Source organism: Hemicordylus capensis, chromosome 1 (assembly GCF_027244095.1).
Source record: "Hemicordylus capensis ecotype Gifberg chromosome 1, rHemCap1.1.pri, whole genome shotgun sequence".
NCBI classification, from domain to species: domain Eukaryota; kingdom Metazoa; phylum Chordata; class Lepidosauria; order Squamata; family Cordylidae; genus Hemicordylus; species Hemicordylus capensis.
In genome coordinates, this window is record NC_069657.1 from 105,716,483 (window position 1) to 105,736,293 (window position 19,811).

Consider the following 19,811-nt stretch of genomic DNA (forward strand, 5'->3'; position numbering starts at 1 on the left):
ATAAGCAACCCCCTCCTGCCTGTATACACAGTTACAGTATTTGATTGTAGAGGCATATGCTGAACTCATGGTCAGGATCTCATATTGAGTACAGCATTTGTCTCTGGAGACCAACACTGGGCAAGGGGTGGTGGTGGTTCTGAGCATGTCACCATGTGGCTGGGGAAGGATTCGAAACATCCAGTGTGAGTGTGCTTTCAGTGCATCCCCAGTGTTAACATGGATGCTGCCAGACAATTGTACAAACTGGTTCAATACCACACCATTAAAATCTTCAGGACTGTTTTCAATAGTCACCTGAAGAATGTTGCAGATTCCTGGAGACCCCAGGTCAGTCCTGGAAGATTGGCAACCCTACTGTGACTTCAGACTTCACCACAAGCTCATTGCATCTTTATTTGTGGAGAACTTGTTTTTATGGTCTTTACATTTCTGATCTCTTCATGTGAGGCAGCAATTGCTGTTTCCTGCTGAAGGTTTCTAATATTCTTATTACTTAAATCATGTCAGATTCATTTTATTATGTATGTATGTATTTATCTGGCATATTTGTGTACTGTTCCTCCTTCCCCAGGGCAGCTCACATATTAGGACAATAAAACAGAGTAAGAAGTTTTAAAAAATTGGGAGAAAACAATAGTGTTATATTATTAAGATTGCAGAGGCAATGAGGCAAAACAACATAGTAAAGTGATTAATGGACATTTGCATCCTTTATAAAGTTGCAAAAAAACAACAACCCAAAAACAAAACACAACCCACCCTGAAACCTAATGAAGTCTGTTGTTATGGTGACCATTTACAAATTTTGATTCTTTTAGCCATGTATATCTTCAAGACTACATACATTTCTTTATTATGTATTTTAATCTTTTTTATAGGGCCCCTTCACAAATAATGGCAAACTACAGATCCAACAGACTCACAGTTTGCCTCCGCACACACATACACATGTGCTCCCAGACTATCACAGTCCCTGTCTGGGAGCCGGCAATGGGGGTGGGACTGGCTGCACAGGCTTCCTCCGACCGTGGAAGGAGAGCCTGCACTAGCCAATAGCATGGGAGCCCATGGGAGGAGCTTCCTCTCTTAACTCTGGTTGGGAGTTTAATCCCAATCCAGATGTAATGGAGGAAGGAACAGACCCTCGGATGGGTGAGTGAAACTCACTACAAACTGAGGGTTTATTCCTAGGTTTGGGGGCAAAATTGGAACTGTGATTGAGTCCAGGAACCACAGTTCCAATAATTCAGACAACACGGGAAGGGAACCTGCTGTGAGTTCCCCTCTGGTTTGGCGTTATGTCAGAAGGGGCCTTATTTTTGTAGAAATGATTGTTATGGCCTTCTGGCTAAACTGAATGCATTCATTCTTCAAGCTTATAAAATTGCATGAAAAAAGTCCATAAGTAGTCATGGTTAAGGGAAATGTATAATGAGAAATAATATATGTGTGGGTATAATCTAATCTATAAAAATCAAGAGGCACTGACTTTAATAGGGACTGCATTTTATCTCAATATAAATAAGATCGCTTTCAGGCCCCAATGTTTAATTTATGTGATGAATAGAATTCATTTTATATTTAATGGGAATGCTACCTAGTTCAGTGTCTTCATGATGTACTCCGTTATTTGAGTACAGGTCTCCTTAATTATGAATGCATTTATTAAGACTAACAGCCCATTACTGCAATCCAGTATTATGTGTTTATTTGTCACACTCTATATCAACTAGCAGATTAAATAAATCATGATATTAAAAGCCACTGGACTAAGGTAACAGCAATATCAAAGATATAAATACCAACATAACAAAGGCAATTTGTATGTTTGCAATTTGACTTCACATATACATCCCCTGTTGGATTTAGAGCCCCCACACAAGAGGTGAGTGCATACACCACTCTCAGACTGGATGTCTGCATCTACCCCTCCTTTGATGAACTATATTTGTGTTTCCCTGACATGAATATCTCATGACTTACAGAGCACCAATCTTTAATAGGTCCAATCTTGTTTGAAGGTTGTGGCATAGAGAGCAGGAATCCACCCTTAATCTCCCTTCTTCCTCATCAGGAAGGAAGATCGACTTTCAATTTAGGCCTCTTATCCTCACAGATATTCTTAGTAGTAATGGTTACATTACTACAAACAGGTTTGACATCAAATGTACTGTTTGGGATTGAACCAAACAACCCCCTGTTTGGTCTGACCCCAGACTGACTCCCCCCCCCCGCCGGGGTTCACAAGGATTTTTGTTTGTTTGTTTTGTTTTTTCTCACTTACCCCTTCTGGGGGAGTTATTTGAGGCAGCAGTGAGGTCCATGGAGGTCCCCCTACCCTCACCAGCCTCCCTTAAGCCATAATTCAGCTCATCAGCCACAGTTCATCACTTGACAGCCTTCCCCACTCGGAGTGGTGGCCATTTTGGAGGCCTCTGCACCTGTGCAATGGGCCTCTGTGTGGCCTGGGTCATTCCCAGGCCATGCAGAGGCCCATTGCACAGGCTTGGCAGCCTCCAAAATGGCCACCGTGCTGAGGGGTGAAGGCTGACGAGCAGCCGAAGAGTGGCCAAACTAAGGGAGGCCAGTGGGGGAAGGGGGAACCTCCATGGACCCCCCCCCCAGGCACCTCGAACAACTCAGGCTGAATAGAAAAGTGGGGGAAAAGACTTTTTTAAAAAACCACTTGCTACCCCCTCCCCACACCCCCTCCCCAGGGAGGTTCAAGGGGATGCCGGACTGAACTGGCCTGATCTGGTTCGGGTACAGTTTGGTCCAATCCAGACCAGCAAGTTCCATGCACAACCAGCCAAATGTCTCAAGGAAGCCCACATCCAGGGTGTAATGTAAATAGTACTCTTCTACTGTTGCCTCCATCAACTGGTATTTTATGGCCTATTGCCTCTGAAGATGGAGATTTCACCTACTTGTTATGCCAATGCTAATACTGCTGATAGATCTGTCCTCATTTAATTAAGTCAGCAACCATTACCACATATTTTGACAGTGTGTTCCATAAATTAATTATGCATTGTGTGAAGAAGCACTGTCCCTTGTCTATCCTGAATCTAATGCCAAATTTATCTGCATTATCCTAAGTTCTGATACTGGGAAGAAGAAAAGGTTCCTGCTATCCACTTTCCCCAAACCATGCATAATATTATGCATAATATTATATAATATATAACATAATAATATATAACATAATATCTTATATTTCTCCTTAATCATATGTTTTTCTTAACTAAAAGCCCCCAACTTTATCTTTTCCTCATACTGAAGGAGCTGCAATCCCTTGATGGAGTCAGAGGAGCGAATGGCCACTGGGAGAGCATTCAAAAATCTGGGGGCAGCAACAGAGAAGGCCCTGTCCCACATGCACAACAGCTGAGCCTCCCTCATTGTTGGCACCCGGAGCAGAGCCCCCTCAGATGAGCTCATCAAGCAGGCAGCAACCCTTGGGAGTTGAGGAGTCTGGGGGCAACAACCGAAAAGTCCATGCCAATAGCCTCTTTAAGCAATGGCATGTGGAACAGCACTCCCCATCCAACACTTTTGTTAGGCAGACAAAAACATTTGGAAGAAGGGCCAAAACTACACCAGTAACCTTGAATTGAACGCAGAAACAAATTGGCAGTCAGTTTATCTCTTGAGATATGCTCTCAGTGGTGTTACCAGAACTGCCCCAAGGTACTGTCTAGAAACCTCAACTATGCTTTTGGCTTAGAGTGGGGAAATTAGCTTGGTTTGGGGAGTAGTTTGGCTTCAGTATCAATTTAAGCAAGTTTAGTGTATTTGGATCCCTCCACTGTCTCAGAGATTACACATAGGGGGTAAGTTTAAAAAATATATTTTTTAAAAAGTTTGCAAACTCCTCTGGACTGAACCAATTGTGGGGGGGGGGCGTGTTTGAGGGGATTCTGGACCAAATTGGCCAGGTTCGGGTCATGGTCAGATTTGAACTGAACTGGACCAGCCAGTTCTGTGCACACCCCTAATCCCGACAAAATGTAACAAAGGCAAGGATAACTGATGTGCCTGATCAAGATAAAGTTCAGCTGGCATATAAACCAAAGCTGTGCAAAAGCAGCCCTGTCCAGGCCCTCCAATTGGGCCTCCAGAAGCAAAGCCCAGTTCAACTGTACCACAAAACTACACACCTGTTTTGTTTAGGGGAAATGCAACTCCATCAAGAGTTGGTAAAATCCCCTCACTCTGATTGTCTTATGATATCTTCTGGGGAAACCAGGACTGTACACAATATTCCAAATATAGACTACCATCTTACCTTTGAGGAAGAGTATAAAAGAATGCTAAAAACTAATGGACACTTCATTTAGCACATGAGAAACTGCTATAATGAATTGTATGTATTGTAAAATAAGATTTGTATCGTTCTATCCATGTATTGAGTTGTGGAACACTGAACTATGAGTGCTTTTGCTTTTTAAATCTTCAATTTAATGTTTTAATCCATCCATTCATTCATTTTACAATTATTTAAGTCCACACAAACACATGTAAGTTCTTTTTAGCATACCAGTAGATGTCTATATTTCTTTAACAGAACTCATTGAAGTATAATCTCTGTCTTTCTTGGAAGCTCTAATCTAATTTTCTGGTTCAGATCAGATCTTTAGCTCAAAAATTTGTTTGGCTACCATATAATCTTTTTACTTGTAGCATCTAATGCTGTTTTAGACAGCAGTTGTGAATTTAGGTTAACAACATGTTAGTGTACTAATAGAAAAGTCACCTAGCTGTTTTTCTGTCACTGTAGGAGAAAGTTATATTAAACACTGGTGCTTGACTGTAAAAGTAGAACAAAATATACTATTAAGAAACCAAGCAAAGTTACAAAATATGCAGATAAGGTTCCTTCTGTTGAATAGGAATCTGCATTTCATTTTCTGTCATCCCAGTACTGAATTGCCCCAGCAAGTGCTAACTCATGGAGGCTGACATGGAATATTTCAATTAAAACAAATGGCTGATAGTGTTGGGAAATCAGTGATTACATTGTTTAGGCTTCACTGATACTTTGCCTCAGACTGAACAGCAACCCATGAGTCATGGGAAGGAAGCTCAAGAATCCATACCTCCTGGCTATTTCCCTCTGTTCTTTTTTCTTTTAAAAAAAACCTGAATCTTGTTGGAAGTGACAATGGTTTTATCCCAATTGTTTGTGATGGTAATTTTTCTCACCCTTTCATCCAGAATGAAATTTAGAGAACATGAGTGTTCCTTATTATTTTATAGGCTAGGCAATCCTTCCAGTATTAATTGCCTCACTGTCTAGCATGTACTAAAAGATACAGGCAAAATGCATGTAAGAGAATGAAATAATTTTTAAATGCAATGTTTCCAGTTTGCAGCGGAATATGAGGGAACTGAAAAGCTGGCTGCCAAGAAATCCAATGAAACTTGACAAAGAAGCACTTCCTGACCTGGAAGAAACAGATTGCTACACAGCACCCTTCAGTCGAGCACGCATACATCAGTAAGTGGTGGACCTAAAAGAGATTCATAAGACACCCACATGAATATTTCATTCTTTCTCAGCAGGTGGCATTACAACAATCATCAACAGAGAGTTGATGTCAAAACTGAATGGCGCTATGGTCTAAAAGTGCTGTCTTCTAGAGGTGCCATCTACAGATAATAAATCTTCCAGTGAAAGTCCTTCAGCAACACAGGGGTCAGAAGTCGGTTTGGGTCACTAGATATTTTTTATTTTCCAGGAGTAATATTGATTTATGTACCTGAACTATTATAAAATCCTAGAGGCTAAGATTATGAATAGTGACTAACATCCTAACAAAGTACCAATGCAACTGAAGATTCACCGGTGTAGCACCAATGCTTCTGAAGAGTTCCATACTAACATTGTACTGCTGCTAGTGTGCGTGTGTGGGAATTTCAGTGACCTCCATTCCCCAGAAGCCCTCTTCATCATCTGCAGATATGTCCCTGAGGGCTGCATGACTCTCAGGGACATATTTTGAGGTGGCACAGAACACTTCCTGGGAAGAGGAGGCTGTCAAAATCTGCACCCAGTAGAGCTGAGTAGGGATGAGCCTGGACTGGTCCAGATGCCATTCTGAAGGCCTCCGGACCGGTCCGGACATGAGGGCGGTTTGGCGGTCCAGCATAGGTGTTGGGGGTTCTTTAAGGGCGGGGGAGGGTGTTGTTACCCCCCCCGCCGCGTTTCCCCTGCCGGCACATTCGTTTGGAAAAGCTTTTGGGGCGGCAGGATACCTCCCTGCCGCCCCTTCCCCCAGTCGTCGGCAAAAGGCTTCAAAAAGCCTTTTGTGCATGTGCACATCGCACGCGCACATCACGTCTCTGTGTCATGTGCGCGCGTGCGCTGCAGAGACATGACGTGTGCGCGTGACATGAACACACGCAAAAGGCTTTTTGAAGCTTTTTGCCGACGACTGGGGGAAGGGGCGGCAGGGAGGTATCCTGCCGCCCCAAAAGCTTTTCCAAACGAATGTGCCGGCAGGGGAAACATGGCGGCGGGGGGGTAAGTACACCCTTCCCCGCCCTTAAAGGCCCCCCCACATCTGTGCCGGACCGCAGCTCCGCAGTTCCGTGCACATCCCTAGAGCTGAGTTAGTGGAAATTTTCAGAACCAATGGTGCTTCTTCTGTTGCACCAGTGCTTCATTAGTCAGGATGTCAGCCTCTGTTTTTTAAATATAAAATTGAATTACATATTGCATGTTCTTGAATGAAACTTTAATTTTCATCTTTATGAATTGTATAACCAAATATGGCAATCCAAATAATGCAGCCCTGTTCAACTGAACTTCAACAGAGTACCTAGTCAATTATTAACCAGAATAATAGTAACTATATGGCTTAATATACATATAATGTTAGATTTTAATCCCAGTTTTACCATTGTCTCAGAATCAATTCAATCATTACTTGAATTTCTGAAGGTTGTGTAGTTTAAATGATTCAGCCTTTTAAAACTCCACAATTAAAGTAGCAATTGAAATGGGAATCTCAAAGATCCTTGAACTTTGGAGGTCACCTGACATATAAGGGTCTACTCATCAAATATTACTTTAATTAGAGGGAACTGCAAACCACACAATTAAAGTAATATAAACTGGATTTCACTATGTGGCCTCCTTCGGAAAAACATTGAGCTTAATTCTGAGCCACATTGGAAGTATTCTTAGAAAATGATGGGTTGGAAAAGGTAACACTGACAATATGGCATCTTAACAGCCTCAGGGCTTAACCACACAGAATGAGAAACAAGGAACTGCTCTTACTTTGTCACTTTGCCATCATCTTCCTCATTAACCATGTAGATAAACTCATGTGAAGGATATCATTGTGCTGTGTATTTCCTCACCCCACAGTGAGTGGTAGTCAGTGTGAAGCAGAATGGGAAAAGATGCATTGACTGACATCCTCATTAATGGTGTGGAGGCACAGAGTGCAAAGGTTTTCAGCATTTAGTCATGCTGTCATGCTGTGCACGTCGGGTAGCAATTTCCACCAGTCTCTTTTCCTCACTGAAAAAGTCCCTGTGAGAAGTAGGTCCCTGGGGAACTGTTTCTGGGTTGCAGGGAGCACTTCTGTGATCCCTGCAAGGGGAGGGGGCTCAGCAAAAATCACCTCTCCCAAGAGTGCAGTGCAACTCTGTATTACTAAATGCTGTGGATGTGCTTTGCATGCTGCACCTCTTCACTATTAATGAGGATCTCAGCCACTGTGTTTATATAAAAACTATGTGTAACGAGCAAAGGGGTGGGGGTACAAAATCCCTCCTCTAGCTGTGAGGAGTCCAAGGTAGGCTGCCACGCTCCACTTTTTATATAAGCAGATTCACTCTTCCAAGGGGAATATTCAGGGAGATTAAAGTGGAAAACCCCTCCCTACAAGAAAGGCTTAAGCAGTCTTAGGCCTTCCAGAGCATGTGATTAGGGAATGATCCAATAAAGAGTGATACTCTCTAACAACAACAAGGATTTATTAATAACTGGATAATGAAAACTATAGAGGCATCAACAATCACTGCTTCCATTCAAGTAAAGCCCTTCCCCAGGAACTACAAGAACCATGCAATCAGATCCAAGCACTTAAACAAAAACAAATTCCCTGACGTGTCTAGCTAAACTGGTCCCTATCCTTCCTTCTTACTTCCAGGTAAGGAACTTCCAGTTGATACCCAGCCCAAGGCTGTTAGTTTCATCTTTCTCCACAGTAGCTGCTGATTAAGAGGCCTCCAGGGAAGAACTGAACTCTAGCACACACCCCTTCCCTATTTCTCTATAGGCTGTTGTCCAGTAAACCCTGCGCCCCCCTCTGGATTGGGCTACAGGGATTTGATTCTCCCGGGCTTTCTTCCTTATTTGGAGAAGCACACCCTCCAAACAGTTACTCTAATTGTGGATTTAGTCCTCCCTCAGGCCTGACTATCACTACAGTGTGAAATAGAGGGGAGATAAGGCATAGAACAGTGGCAGCTAGGGCTCTCTTAGCAGCTTAATTGTGTAGGCTTAGTAGCTTGGCTGTAGAAATAACCTAACAGGTACTCTGATCAGATGGCTGAATGTTGCATCCATTACATTTGCAGGGAGAGGGTATGACAGCTATCATAGATAATGCAACTACTAAAGGATTGTCTTAAAGTGAGAATGTTCTAGCTTGCTCTTAAAGCGGTTTTTTATGCAGCCTTAAGTCTCCAAGAAGTTGTTAGCATTATTAAACGTAGTGGTTTAAATGCTATGGGGTATGGAAAATCTTCTCTAATGTTTAGTATCCAAATACCGAGCAGTCCTATCTAAAAATAAATAGGCCTTAGATGTCTTATTGTGAAATGGTGATAGTAAGATAATGAGTTGCTTCACACATCCAGTGATGGCAATACTTGTTTCCCTTCATGTTTATATGTCACAGGCAGAGGGAACCAATCCTGTTTCTCTGATACATGAACATATATCATTTCATGGGAAACATTTTTGTCACTTACAAATTATCATCTTACAACATCCTCATGCCATCATGACAAAATATCACAGGCTACTAATTAGAAAATAAAATAATTAGGGATGTGCATGGAACTGACTTGAAGGTGGGAATATACCTTTAAGGGCATGGGAGGGTGATCTTACCCCTTCTGCCATGTTTCCCCTGCCAGCACTACACTTTAAAAGGGTCCGTCGGGGCAGTAGCGTACCCCCCTGCTGCCCCGCTGCCTCGTCGGACTGGAAGTAACAAGAAGTACCCAACGTTTGTGAACATGTTGGGTGCATGCATGTGCACATCACGCACATGCCCGGCATGTGCATGAGTGAGTGTGACATGCGCATGTGCATTGGGTACTTCCCGTCACTTCTAGTCTGATGAGGCAATAGGGTGGCAGGGAGGTATGCTGCCAAACACACCCTGGACCCTTTTCAAGTTTAGCACTGGCACGGGAAACACGGCAGGAGGGGTAAGAGCACCCTTCCCCACCCTTAAAGGTATATCCCGGCCTTCGAACTGCCAGTCATTTGAACATGTTCAGAGGCCTGTAAAAGGGCATCCAAACAGGTTCATGACCATCCCTAAAAATAATATCTTGGATTTACAGTAACACAGTCAACACAGAATACATAGCACATTTAAATTTTAAGACAAGCCATTTATGTTTATATATGGTAGAACTCCTAAGTGTTAGCTCCAGAAAACTCATTCCAGAACTGGAACTCATTCCAGCTCCAGAAAACTCATTCCAGATAGTGGCTCCTTTATATTATGTACAGTGTCTACAATTCAGTGGTCTATTTGGTTTATTTGCTTTAAGGTAATGCTTCCTTGGAGGTTCTGTGTTCTGTGCTCATTACAAAGACTGAAGCAATTTTCAATATAAAGCTGAAAATGTACTATTGAATCACTGTCATCAAGTGTGTTGAAGAGATATTCTGAACATGTCAAATCTTATATTAAAAGTGTGAAACAATTTCAGTCATTGTGAAAAATATTGCATGCTGTTGACAGCTGCTTTGAATATTAACAAGAACAATCTCTTTAACAGTTTTACAATAAACAACAAAGACAGTTTCTTCAGCAACTCCACAAGAAGTAGGATAGTACACCATATGCTACAGAGGACGAAGTATGAAGATGGAAAATCAAAAATGGGTAGGAATGCATAAAACATATTTTGAGTGTTAAAACCGTTGTTGATAGCATCTCATGTTCAGTTACTCCAAATATCCAGTGTATAACATAACTAAAACATTTGTTAAGCTACAGAAAACATCATGGAATTGTCACCTAGATTCTTCAAGAAAACTAGTATGTGTCAATTTAATATGCATGGTTAATATAATATCTATTTGGGGAATTAGATCTTTTAGTTAGGGATACTTATGAAATTCTCTCTGGATTGGACTGGATTCGCAGAGCAGCACCAATCAATTCACAATCCATTCATTCCTCCCCCCACTCCCCACAGTTTGTTCAAAAGTATGCACAGGCACAGTTTGTTGCAGTTTTCAGTTCACATCTTATTTTTGCCCTTACAGGTTACCCATGCACACAAGTGCATATGTGCATTATTTAACACACCAAGCAAAAGGGAATCTTGATACAATCTCACAAAGACATCAGGATTCCTTTTGCTATGCAATCTAAGCAATGCATACGTGCACAGTGCTTCAATTAGATTACAAGCAGGAATATAATAAATGTAAATGTGCTTGAGCATAGTGGTGACCTGTAGGGCAGGGAGAAAGACTAACTGAAAATTGTGGCACTAATTCCAAAATTAATTTTAGAAAATCTCCAAGATGGACCAGAAGACTAGCAGAAGAGCAGAGCCAACCCACAGAACAGCAACAAAACAGAATTGGAGCCATAAGCTCATCCTCAGTGATAGTTAGTTTTTTTAAAAAATTGTTTCTAATTCTGCTTAATTGAAACTATGAATCAATGAAAAATGATTATATAAAACACGAACAGTGTTTCAGGTCAAGTCAGCAGGCTCCTCTGTTCACTTCAAAGCTACTTGCGGATTTCCTTCACATCTGATCATCTGCTGATACAGTTACTGTCAAAAATTATGAGTCATGAATCAGTTCACTGCTTGTTGCAGTTTAATGTGAATTTGAAAGCTCCAGATAAAAGAATGCTGCTCACAGTCATGGAAATGGCCAGCGGAGACAGCTCCCACACGGGCCAGAAAACATTAATGTGCTCATTCCAAAGTATATAGGCAGGCAGACCTCTCAAAATTAAGGATCAAAGACAACTATCTTCACAAGAGCATTTCTCAGTTCCACAAACTGGGGACAGTTCTGTTACCATGGTTCCATTTACTAGTATATGTTTCTTTTTTAGGCATGTTGAGAAAAAGAAATCCCTAGATATTCATAGGACAGATTGTTTTCATATTTTTGCAGAGTAATTGGCATTATTTCTAAGATGATTTAATAGGTATCTTCTTTTCTGCATAGGCATTAACAGGTTGCTCAGCAATGGAACATATGAAGCTGCATTTCCACCTCACGAGGTAGTATTAAGTAGCAGTGCTTTAAGTATGATGTTTTCATTCTTTTTCTTTCACCTCCTATCTTTATGTGAAATTTAATATGCTCTCAAATACTTATATTTCCCTGTTTAGAAAATACACCACATACTCAGCTAACTTTACTGAATTATTGTTGCAGTCCCTGCGTGCAGTGTAGTATGGTGGGGGGAGCTTCCGTTTGGTTTGACAGAATGCTCAGAGTAATATACACAAAAGGACTCCATTGAACTGAAACAACCTTCTCTTCGATCTCCCATGCACCAGTGTACAGGAATGTGAATTTTGATGAACCCCAGACATACCCACTGGAAACCATATCACCCACAATGCTGATATCAATGTAATTTCTACTGGCACTTCTTGCCAAGGGTCAGCATTTTGTGGAGGTACATGGATGTCAGATGAGGCGATTGTGCCAGTAAAGTGGATCATTTCTCTAAATATGTAACTGAATACCAATGAAGAGACATTTATTCATCAACAGGGCTTTAGATGTTCTTGAATTATAATTAGGGATGGGGCAACACTTCAAAAGTGGGGAGCCTGAAATGTGAATTTCTGCCACTTGGACACACTGACCCCATTTCAAGTCGGAGTCCAACACCTTCATGTCTTAAAATGAGGTCATGCTGCACCTGCACAGCTTCCCCGCCCTCCCTACCACTCTCACCATCCTTTCCCAGGAAAGAGCCTGGTGAAGGTAATAACACATGTCAGATGGTTCCCTTTGACACAAGAGAAAGCTGCCCGATCGTTCTCCTTGGCTCCAGATGTTGTAGTTGCATCCATGGAGAGGCCTTGTGGGGCCACTCCACCACCTGCTATTCCTCCACTCTTTCTTAAAGTAAGGCTTTTTTGACTTAGAGGAAATGGGAAGGCTGGCAAGGAAGAGGAGCAGTGGGAACACAGGAAATGGTCTTGTCAAATGTTCATATTAAATGCTTTGAAAAGCCCTCAAGGGTTTTTTTTTTAGTATTCGACTGGAACACTTGAAAAGTCCAATTAATGTTTTCGGCAAACCAGGCTAGCATGTCCTAATTATAATATGATGAACTTCCATACTGATCGTGGTATGGAATAAAAAGCTCAGACCTTTGACACTTGCATTGCTTAATTCGGTGAATTAGCAGTAATTCGGTAAATCTCATAAATGAGACACACAACATATGCAAGATGTCTTTTTCAAATTATGGTCTTTTGGTGAACAGGTTTTTAAAATTATATCTGAAGAAATTATTGATGGCGCTAAAAGGTTCACTCTGTCACCCTGGAAAGCTGGACCAAAAATGTACTTCCTTATTTACTTTATGTCTCACCCTTCTCTGTGCCAGAAGATAAACACAGTGGAGCATTGCTATGTCTGCAATACCCACACAAACCTTTTGTCTCTCAGAACAGATACATATCATACACAAGTGATAGCAGGTGGAGTAGAGGTGCGCTGTCATTTGGTTCACCAAATTACACAATGGCTGCATCCGCACATAACACAAAACCAGGGTTCCCTTCACCTCTGGTTTAGTAAACTGTATGTCTGAATGTAGGCAACCAGAGGTTAGTGAAAAAATGGACCCGCTGTTTTCCTCCCTGGACCCCAATTTGTACCTTTGGTTATCATTAGGTTTCACTGTCTTCAACTCTGGTTTGGTGGTGCCTGTGTTATATCTGAATGCTGGTACCATGGTTTCCCCCTTCTACAACCAGAGTTGAGGGAGAAAGCTCCTCCCTTGCTCCAGCTGCTATTGGCTGCCGGGGCTATCCTTTATAAAAGAAGGAAAGCCAGTTCAGGCAGCCAGTTCCCCGCCCTCTTGCATCACTGACGTCCATGTCTGTCTTCCACACGAGCAGCAGCACCAGTCGATTGGGAACATCAGCATTGCCTTCCACTTCATGCAGGCCACCGAACAAAGTTAAATGTAAATACAAAGAGCATATGTACTTAAAAACAATTTTGTTTGGGAGGAAATATAATATGATCTAATATGGCCATAGGAATTGAGAGAACTCTGCTAACTGGAGACACACAACCTGATCTCAGCAATGATTATTCAAGTTAGCCACATTCAATTGGACTGCCTCCCAAAGAAGTGTGCCTAGCAATGCAGCACTTGATTCAGATCCCATTCCTTGCATAGATTCTTGGGCAAGTTGCTGGCATCTTGCCTCTACACATCTTAAGCCTCTACTTATAATGCAAAAATATTTGTGAGGATGAATTAGATAATTACTATAATGCACTTTGTAGAGTAAATGTGCTATATAAATTCACATGAATAATTAACAGTGTCTTCCAGCTGGAAAGTGCTTCAGATCCATACTGTCAAGACAAAGAACTTCAGGAGGGATCTCTCTGTTGTGGTTCCAAAAGAATGTTTTCATCCTGGAGAGATGTATATGACCACATTAGTTTAACAATAAGCTCAACATTCCATTTTAGCATTGTTTAATAATACATAGGTCAACTGTTCATTACCATAAAATCCGTAATACCATAAAAACAGTAATGCCCTGTTTTTATTCAAGTGACTTCTTTTTAAAACACAATTTCTGTTTTGTTTTACTGCATAAACACTGTCACATTATTTTACAAAATTTCTTTACATGCTCCAGGGAAGTCACAAGAGCAGGCGTCCAATCAAAACTCACGGAGCTCAGAATCATCGGCATCTGTTATATGAACGCTGGGCACGGTGGGGGATGTGGTACAAATACCAGCCTTTGGATTTGATCAGGTACCCACACAATGTAACAGAAATTGGTTCATTTCCTTGAAAAGTGAAGCAGTGTTACTGAAGTTCCAATGAGCGCTCAGTTACCAAAAAAAAAAAAAAAATTGTTTAGGTTTATATATTAGATTTGTATGCTGCCATTCTTTGAAAGACCTCAGGGTGGCCTATGAGGACCTCCCCTTTATCCTCACAACAGCCAGTAAACTTTGTGGCTGAACAAGGATTTGATGTCTCTCAGTTCTAAGCCTCACATTCTCCAATGGTATGATGTTCAATATATATCTCTAATGTTTTTAATGTTGCATTTTATTGTTTGATTTCTACTCTATGAGTTGTTTTTTTGAGACAAAATATATGCTGTCCTCAAAGTGTGGTAGACTGGTGTGATCAACTCAGGAGGTACCTTAGGGGGCCTTTTTGGGAGCAGCAGAATTCATTCCACCTCCCACTCACAGGAATGTTTTTCCCCCAGTGGCGGGTGGACTTGCCACTTGCCACTCTTCCCCCATCTCCACCCACAGCAATGCTCAATAGGGATGAAGATTCACCACTCATCAATCACCTTAGCTGTGCTTGATGCCTTCTCTTTTCCTAGTGGTCCTTCCTGAGCGTGCCTCTGGCAGCAAGCCTCTCTACTGCTGCTGCACTGCTAAACCCAGGGGTGTAGCTATAATTGAGCAAATGGGTTCAAAGAACCCAGGCTCCCCCCACCCCGGTCCACCCCTCCCTATTTTCTTCATTATCTCTCTCACTCTAAGGGGCCTCCAGAGAGAGAGAGAGGAGAACACGGGCCCCAGCTTGGCCCCTAGCTAAACCAGCACAGCTCTCTTTCCCTCTGTCTGCTTTATCTCCAGACAAGATTGGTGCTGGAGGGAAGAGATAGACAGGAGAGGGAGAGCTGCTGGTGCTGCTGGTTTAGCAGTGGCAACAGAGACATGCTCCATGCTGTCTCATGCACACCTTTGAAATAGGCACTGCCTCCGGCCACTGAGGCTAGAGGCTGAGGGAAAAGAGGTGTAATCTGAGTCTGTGTGGCAAGCAGGTCTAGTATAAAGGTATAAACAAGTTTAAACAGCATTTTCTAACATGTGTGCTGCTATTGTGTTGACACGTCCTTGAGTGACGTTGGGGTGGGTGTGTTTATGCTTGTGGCCCCAACTGTATCTCATGTAGGGCTGCTATGGGGCTGTTGTTCATCCAAATCAGCCCCTAGTAAAGCATTCTCATGGATTTCTCTCCAAATTTAACCAATTTGGGGAGTAGATGTCATCGGCTGTCCTTCCTTTGTTGCTGGAATTATGTTTTGTATAACCTACTCATAATATGTGGATAAGAGACCTGCCAGGTCCTGATCCAGATACTTTGCTTGTAATTTTAAGAATGCCTAGGTAGTGAGAGGGTGTGCAGCAGCAGCAGCAGGACTTTCTGCATTTTTGAAGCAGGCAGAACTTGTAACTGTGCTCAATTATAATAAATATAATCATTGATCAAAATGAAATCAATTGCACTAGAATTGCATGTAATGATGAAATACAATGGATTCATCAGAATTATTGCTAAACAAATAAGGAGCCTTTTCTCATGAGCAGTGAGAAAGAGCAAGAGGATTCGTGGTGAGGAAGCCCTAAAGAGCTTACCTCCCCGCAGACACTGAGCTTCCCTTTGGCGGGTGGATTGCCCACCCACCCAGATGACTACTGGCTCCTGCTGGTAGCTTGGGGGCCTGGGGTGCCATGATGCGCTGCCCCACCCCCAAAGCTCCAATAATAAGATCCCTCTCCCCAAGATCCCTCACTCACTCTCTTAACCTTGTTCTAGAGAGTAGGCAGCTTTGTTGCCATGGTGCCGCTGGGACCAGCAGTACACACACACATATGCAATACCAGGCCGGGCTTCCTTAGCCCGGTTTTGCACACGCGTGTGACTAGCTTCAAGATGTTCTATGCACCATCATTTACTTCAGCATTTAACCGTGCTTCTTCTTCTTTTTTAATCAGGAGATATTTTGGAGAGAAAATTGGCCTTTATTTCGCTTGGTTGGGATGGTATACTGGGATGCTGATTCCTGCTGCACTAGTTGGGCTATTTGTTTTCCTTTATGGATTATTTACCATGGACTCCAGTCAAGTAAGGTAAGAGGTGCAATGATGTCCCATTTAAGAAAACCACAAGACAGTATAATTCTTGCAAGCTCTGCTAATTAGTAATAAACAGCCAGTGATCCCTATTTAAATGAAACGTTGACTTGCATTTAAAAACAACAACTTTTTCACCTCAGTAGAAATTTAGACTGACTAATGTCTGAACATCTTCCAGAGGAATTACAAGCATTTTTTTTTCCCCTGCTGGGAATGAGGGATTTTGAACATATGCTCTTTATAGTCCAATTCTAATTTTCAACATATATTTTATATTCATGTTTAGATTTATTTATTTATTTATTTATTTATTTATTTATTTATTTAGATGTGACAGACCAGGTGTGGAACAAAAATCCAATAATGTTATTGCCTTAAATGTGTCTTTAAATCAAAATATAGGAAAGTATTCTCCATATTATTTCCTGATGAGCTGTTATTTTATACATGGTATAGCACACTTGATGAAGATAATACCACTTGAAATGTCTAAGATACTTTAATTTCTCATCAATTATGGCTTTTTGGAGGTTTTTTTGGTATGACTTTCTAAATCAGTATTTGAAAATGTTTACTAGAGATGTGCACAAATTGAATTTTCAGATTTGATTTGAGACGCTGGCCCGGTTTAGTGCCCTAGAAATGGCTATCCAGGAGGGGAGATACTGTAAGATCCCCTATAAGGAGCGTGTCTGCCCTTGTGGTTCTGGGGAAGTGGAGTAAACGGCCGATGTTATCTTGAACTGTCAGTTTTATCGAACTTTGCGGGAGATATATATAAGTCCTTTTAAAACAGCATACCCCAGTTGTTCTGAGCAGTTCTATCTGGAATTACTTTTGACATACCATTGGGATGTAGTATCTTATAACATGGTGAAGTATTGTTTTCTGGCTAATAAGACTAGGATAAGAAATGCTGAGAAGCGAGATATGGGGTTGGATTTAATTAATTTTTTTATTATTGTAATGCATGGAGCCCTCAGTTTTATGTAATGGATGAACTCGGGTTATGGTTCTGTTTTATGTTTTAACAGTTTATTACTTGATTTGACCAAGTTTGCTTTTACGTAACGCTCGCTTTTATGTAAAGCTTTTGTATTTTGTGTTTTGCTGGTCGAATGACTGTAACAATAAAGATTTGATTTGAGATTTGATTTGAATTTGAATAGAATTGGCCCGAAACATGCCAATTTGATTCAAATCAATTTGACCTATTTTGGTGCCTTTTTTGACCAATCAAGATCCCTGGATGGTTTTTAAAAGGTGCCAAAATGTCCCTAAACAATTGTCAAATGGATTTGGATTTGAATCAAATTACCCTTTTTAAGGATGATTCAATTTGAATTTGAATCATTTGAATCAGTCAGATTCAAGCTGAAGTTATTTGAATTCGAATTGATTTGCATATCCCTATTATTTACTCTACCGATAAAGCATGGCTGCCAAAGTTCCCCCCCCCCTGCTTATGTGATACATTGCTGTAATAATTAACTGTATATTTTATAGAGCTGAATTGAAATGGCCTCATTCATGAGCAGCAAAATGGAGGGTATTTGGGCAAATTTTCAATGAATTTTTGGTATGGAGATGAACTTACCACCAACTTACCAGTATGGCTCTTCCTGGACTGCCAGCTGGCAGTTTCCCCCAGAATTTTCCTCGCTGTGATGCTATGTAAGGGACATTGTGGCAACCACTAGCTAGCAGTCACTGGGAGAGGAGCTACTACACTGCCATTAAATAAGCAGTATTAATAAAAGGAAAAGGGGTTGTTAAAAATGTAGGTCAATTTAGCTGACCTTTATTAACCAGCACCTCCTCCAAAATTTGATAAGTTCTCCATCAAGACATATCAGCCTAGCACTGCTTTGATAATTTGTATCTTGCTAAAGGTTGGTTAGTTGGTTGGTTAGTTAGTTAGTTATACATACCCCACCCCTACAGTACATTACTGCTTGGTTCATGTCATGGCCTGTGATGTACGGTTCTTGGGTTTTATATTGTACTGGTATTTTAATTTTGTTATGACTTACAGCCAATCATACAAAAGTTACTTACACTAAAAAGTACCCAAGTATGTGCTAGAGTTACCAGAAAAGGGGGATTTGAGCAGCTATAGACCCATTGTCTTCAGCTGAACCAACAGCCTGAGTCAAAGCCTTGCTATTTTACATTATCCCCACCGCACGTTAAGGTCATCTGAGGAGGTCTGTCTCCAGGTACCACCGGTTCGTTTGGTGGCGACTCAGAGGCGGGCCTTCTCTGTGGCTGCTCCTGGGCTGTGGAATGCACTCCCATCAGAAATTCGTAATCTTAATTCCTTACTGACCTTCAAGAGAGCCCTAAAAACCCATCTGTTTGGCCTGGACTTTCAGGGTTTTTAATTAGTTTTAATTGCTTTAATGGCAACCTGATTTTCAGGGTTTTAATTGTTATGGTAGTTTAATTGTTTTTTAAGATGTTTTTTAATTGGTGTTAATATTTATATCTCTGTTTTAATTGTTATTGGTTTTAATGGTTTCTGTTTTTAATTGTAAACAGCCCTGAGCCTTTCGGAAGGGTGGTATAAAAATCAAATAAATAAATAAATAAATAAATAAATAAATAAATAAATAAATTCAGTATATCTATGGGTTTACATTGGGGTTATAACACTTGCAGTGGCATCATAAATGGCATTATTCTGCTTTTGAGATACATCACACCAATTGCAGGCAAATATGCTGCTGCAAATGTTTATGATCAAAATGTCAATCCACATCACATGTAAATCACATGTAAATGTAGCACATAAGAATCCAAAATTCTGCTGAGTTATTAATTTGGGCAAATGACTTTTCAGCTCCAGCTCTTGCATTTCTCTTTTCAATGCCACACATTTGCTTGGGCTTTTCATTTTTTATTCAGCAGGGCGGGGTGAGGGGGAGACACACACAACCCAATTGATATCTACATATGCAGACTACTTTCCCCCCAGAAAGTCATTACATGCTTTGTCTCCTCTGTAAAAGAAAAACAATAGAATGAGAATAGAACAAAACACAGAATCTGATGGCTGCTCAAGCTGTTAATTACAACCACATTTTGTAAAATATAGCACTTCTTTGCATTTGTTCCAGAGTTTTGTGTGTGTCTGTGTGTGTGTGTGCGTGTATATATATATGGATTTTTTCCCCTACCTGCATCTTTAAGACATATTACATTTGCATTATCAGCTGCATAATTTTGCAGTTGTGTAATGCAACAGCTACAGATAAAGAAGAAATTTACATTATGGATAATAATATTTCAGGAATATCTTTTGTTTTTAATTATCAAGAGGCTTTAAACTGTTATTTAGGTGATGTATCTTTAAGGCATATTAAAACTGCATTATCACTTTTGCAGTACTGTATAAGATTCC

General features: G+C 41.0%; 1 protein-coding gene across 6 annotated transcripts in view; it reads left to right on the forward strand.

Annotated features, from left to right (window-relative positions):
- The window catches only part of ANO3 (anoctamin 3), a 291,826-nt gene that overhangs the window by 185,534 nt on the left and 86,481 nt on the right, over positions 1-19,811 (forward strand). For all 6 annotated transcript variants that reach the window (XM_053283690.1, XM_053283691.1, XM_053283692.1 and 3 more), the window contains 5 exons: positions 5,372-5,503; positions 10,045-10,151; positions 11,468-11,523; positions 14,152-14,273; positions 16,268-16,402. In XM_053283690.1, coding sequence (XP_053139665.1) covers positions 5,372-5,503; positions 10,045-10,151; positions 11,468-11,523; positions 14,152-14,273; positions 16,268-16,402 — 552 coding nt within the window. The remainder of the gene's footprint in view (positions 1-5,371; positions 5,504-10,044; positions 10,152-11,467; positions 11,524-14,151; positions 14,274-16,267; positions 16,403-19,811) is intronic.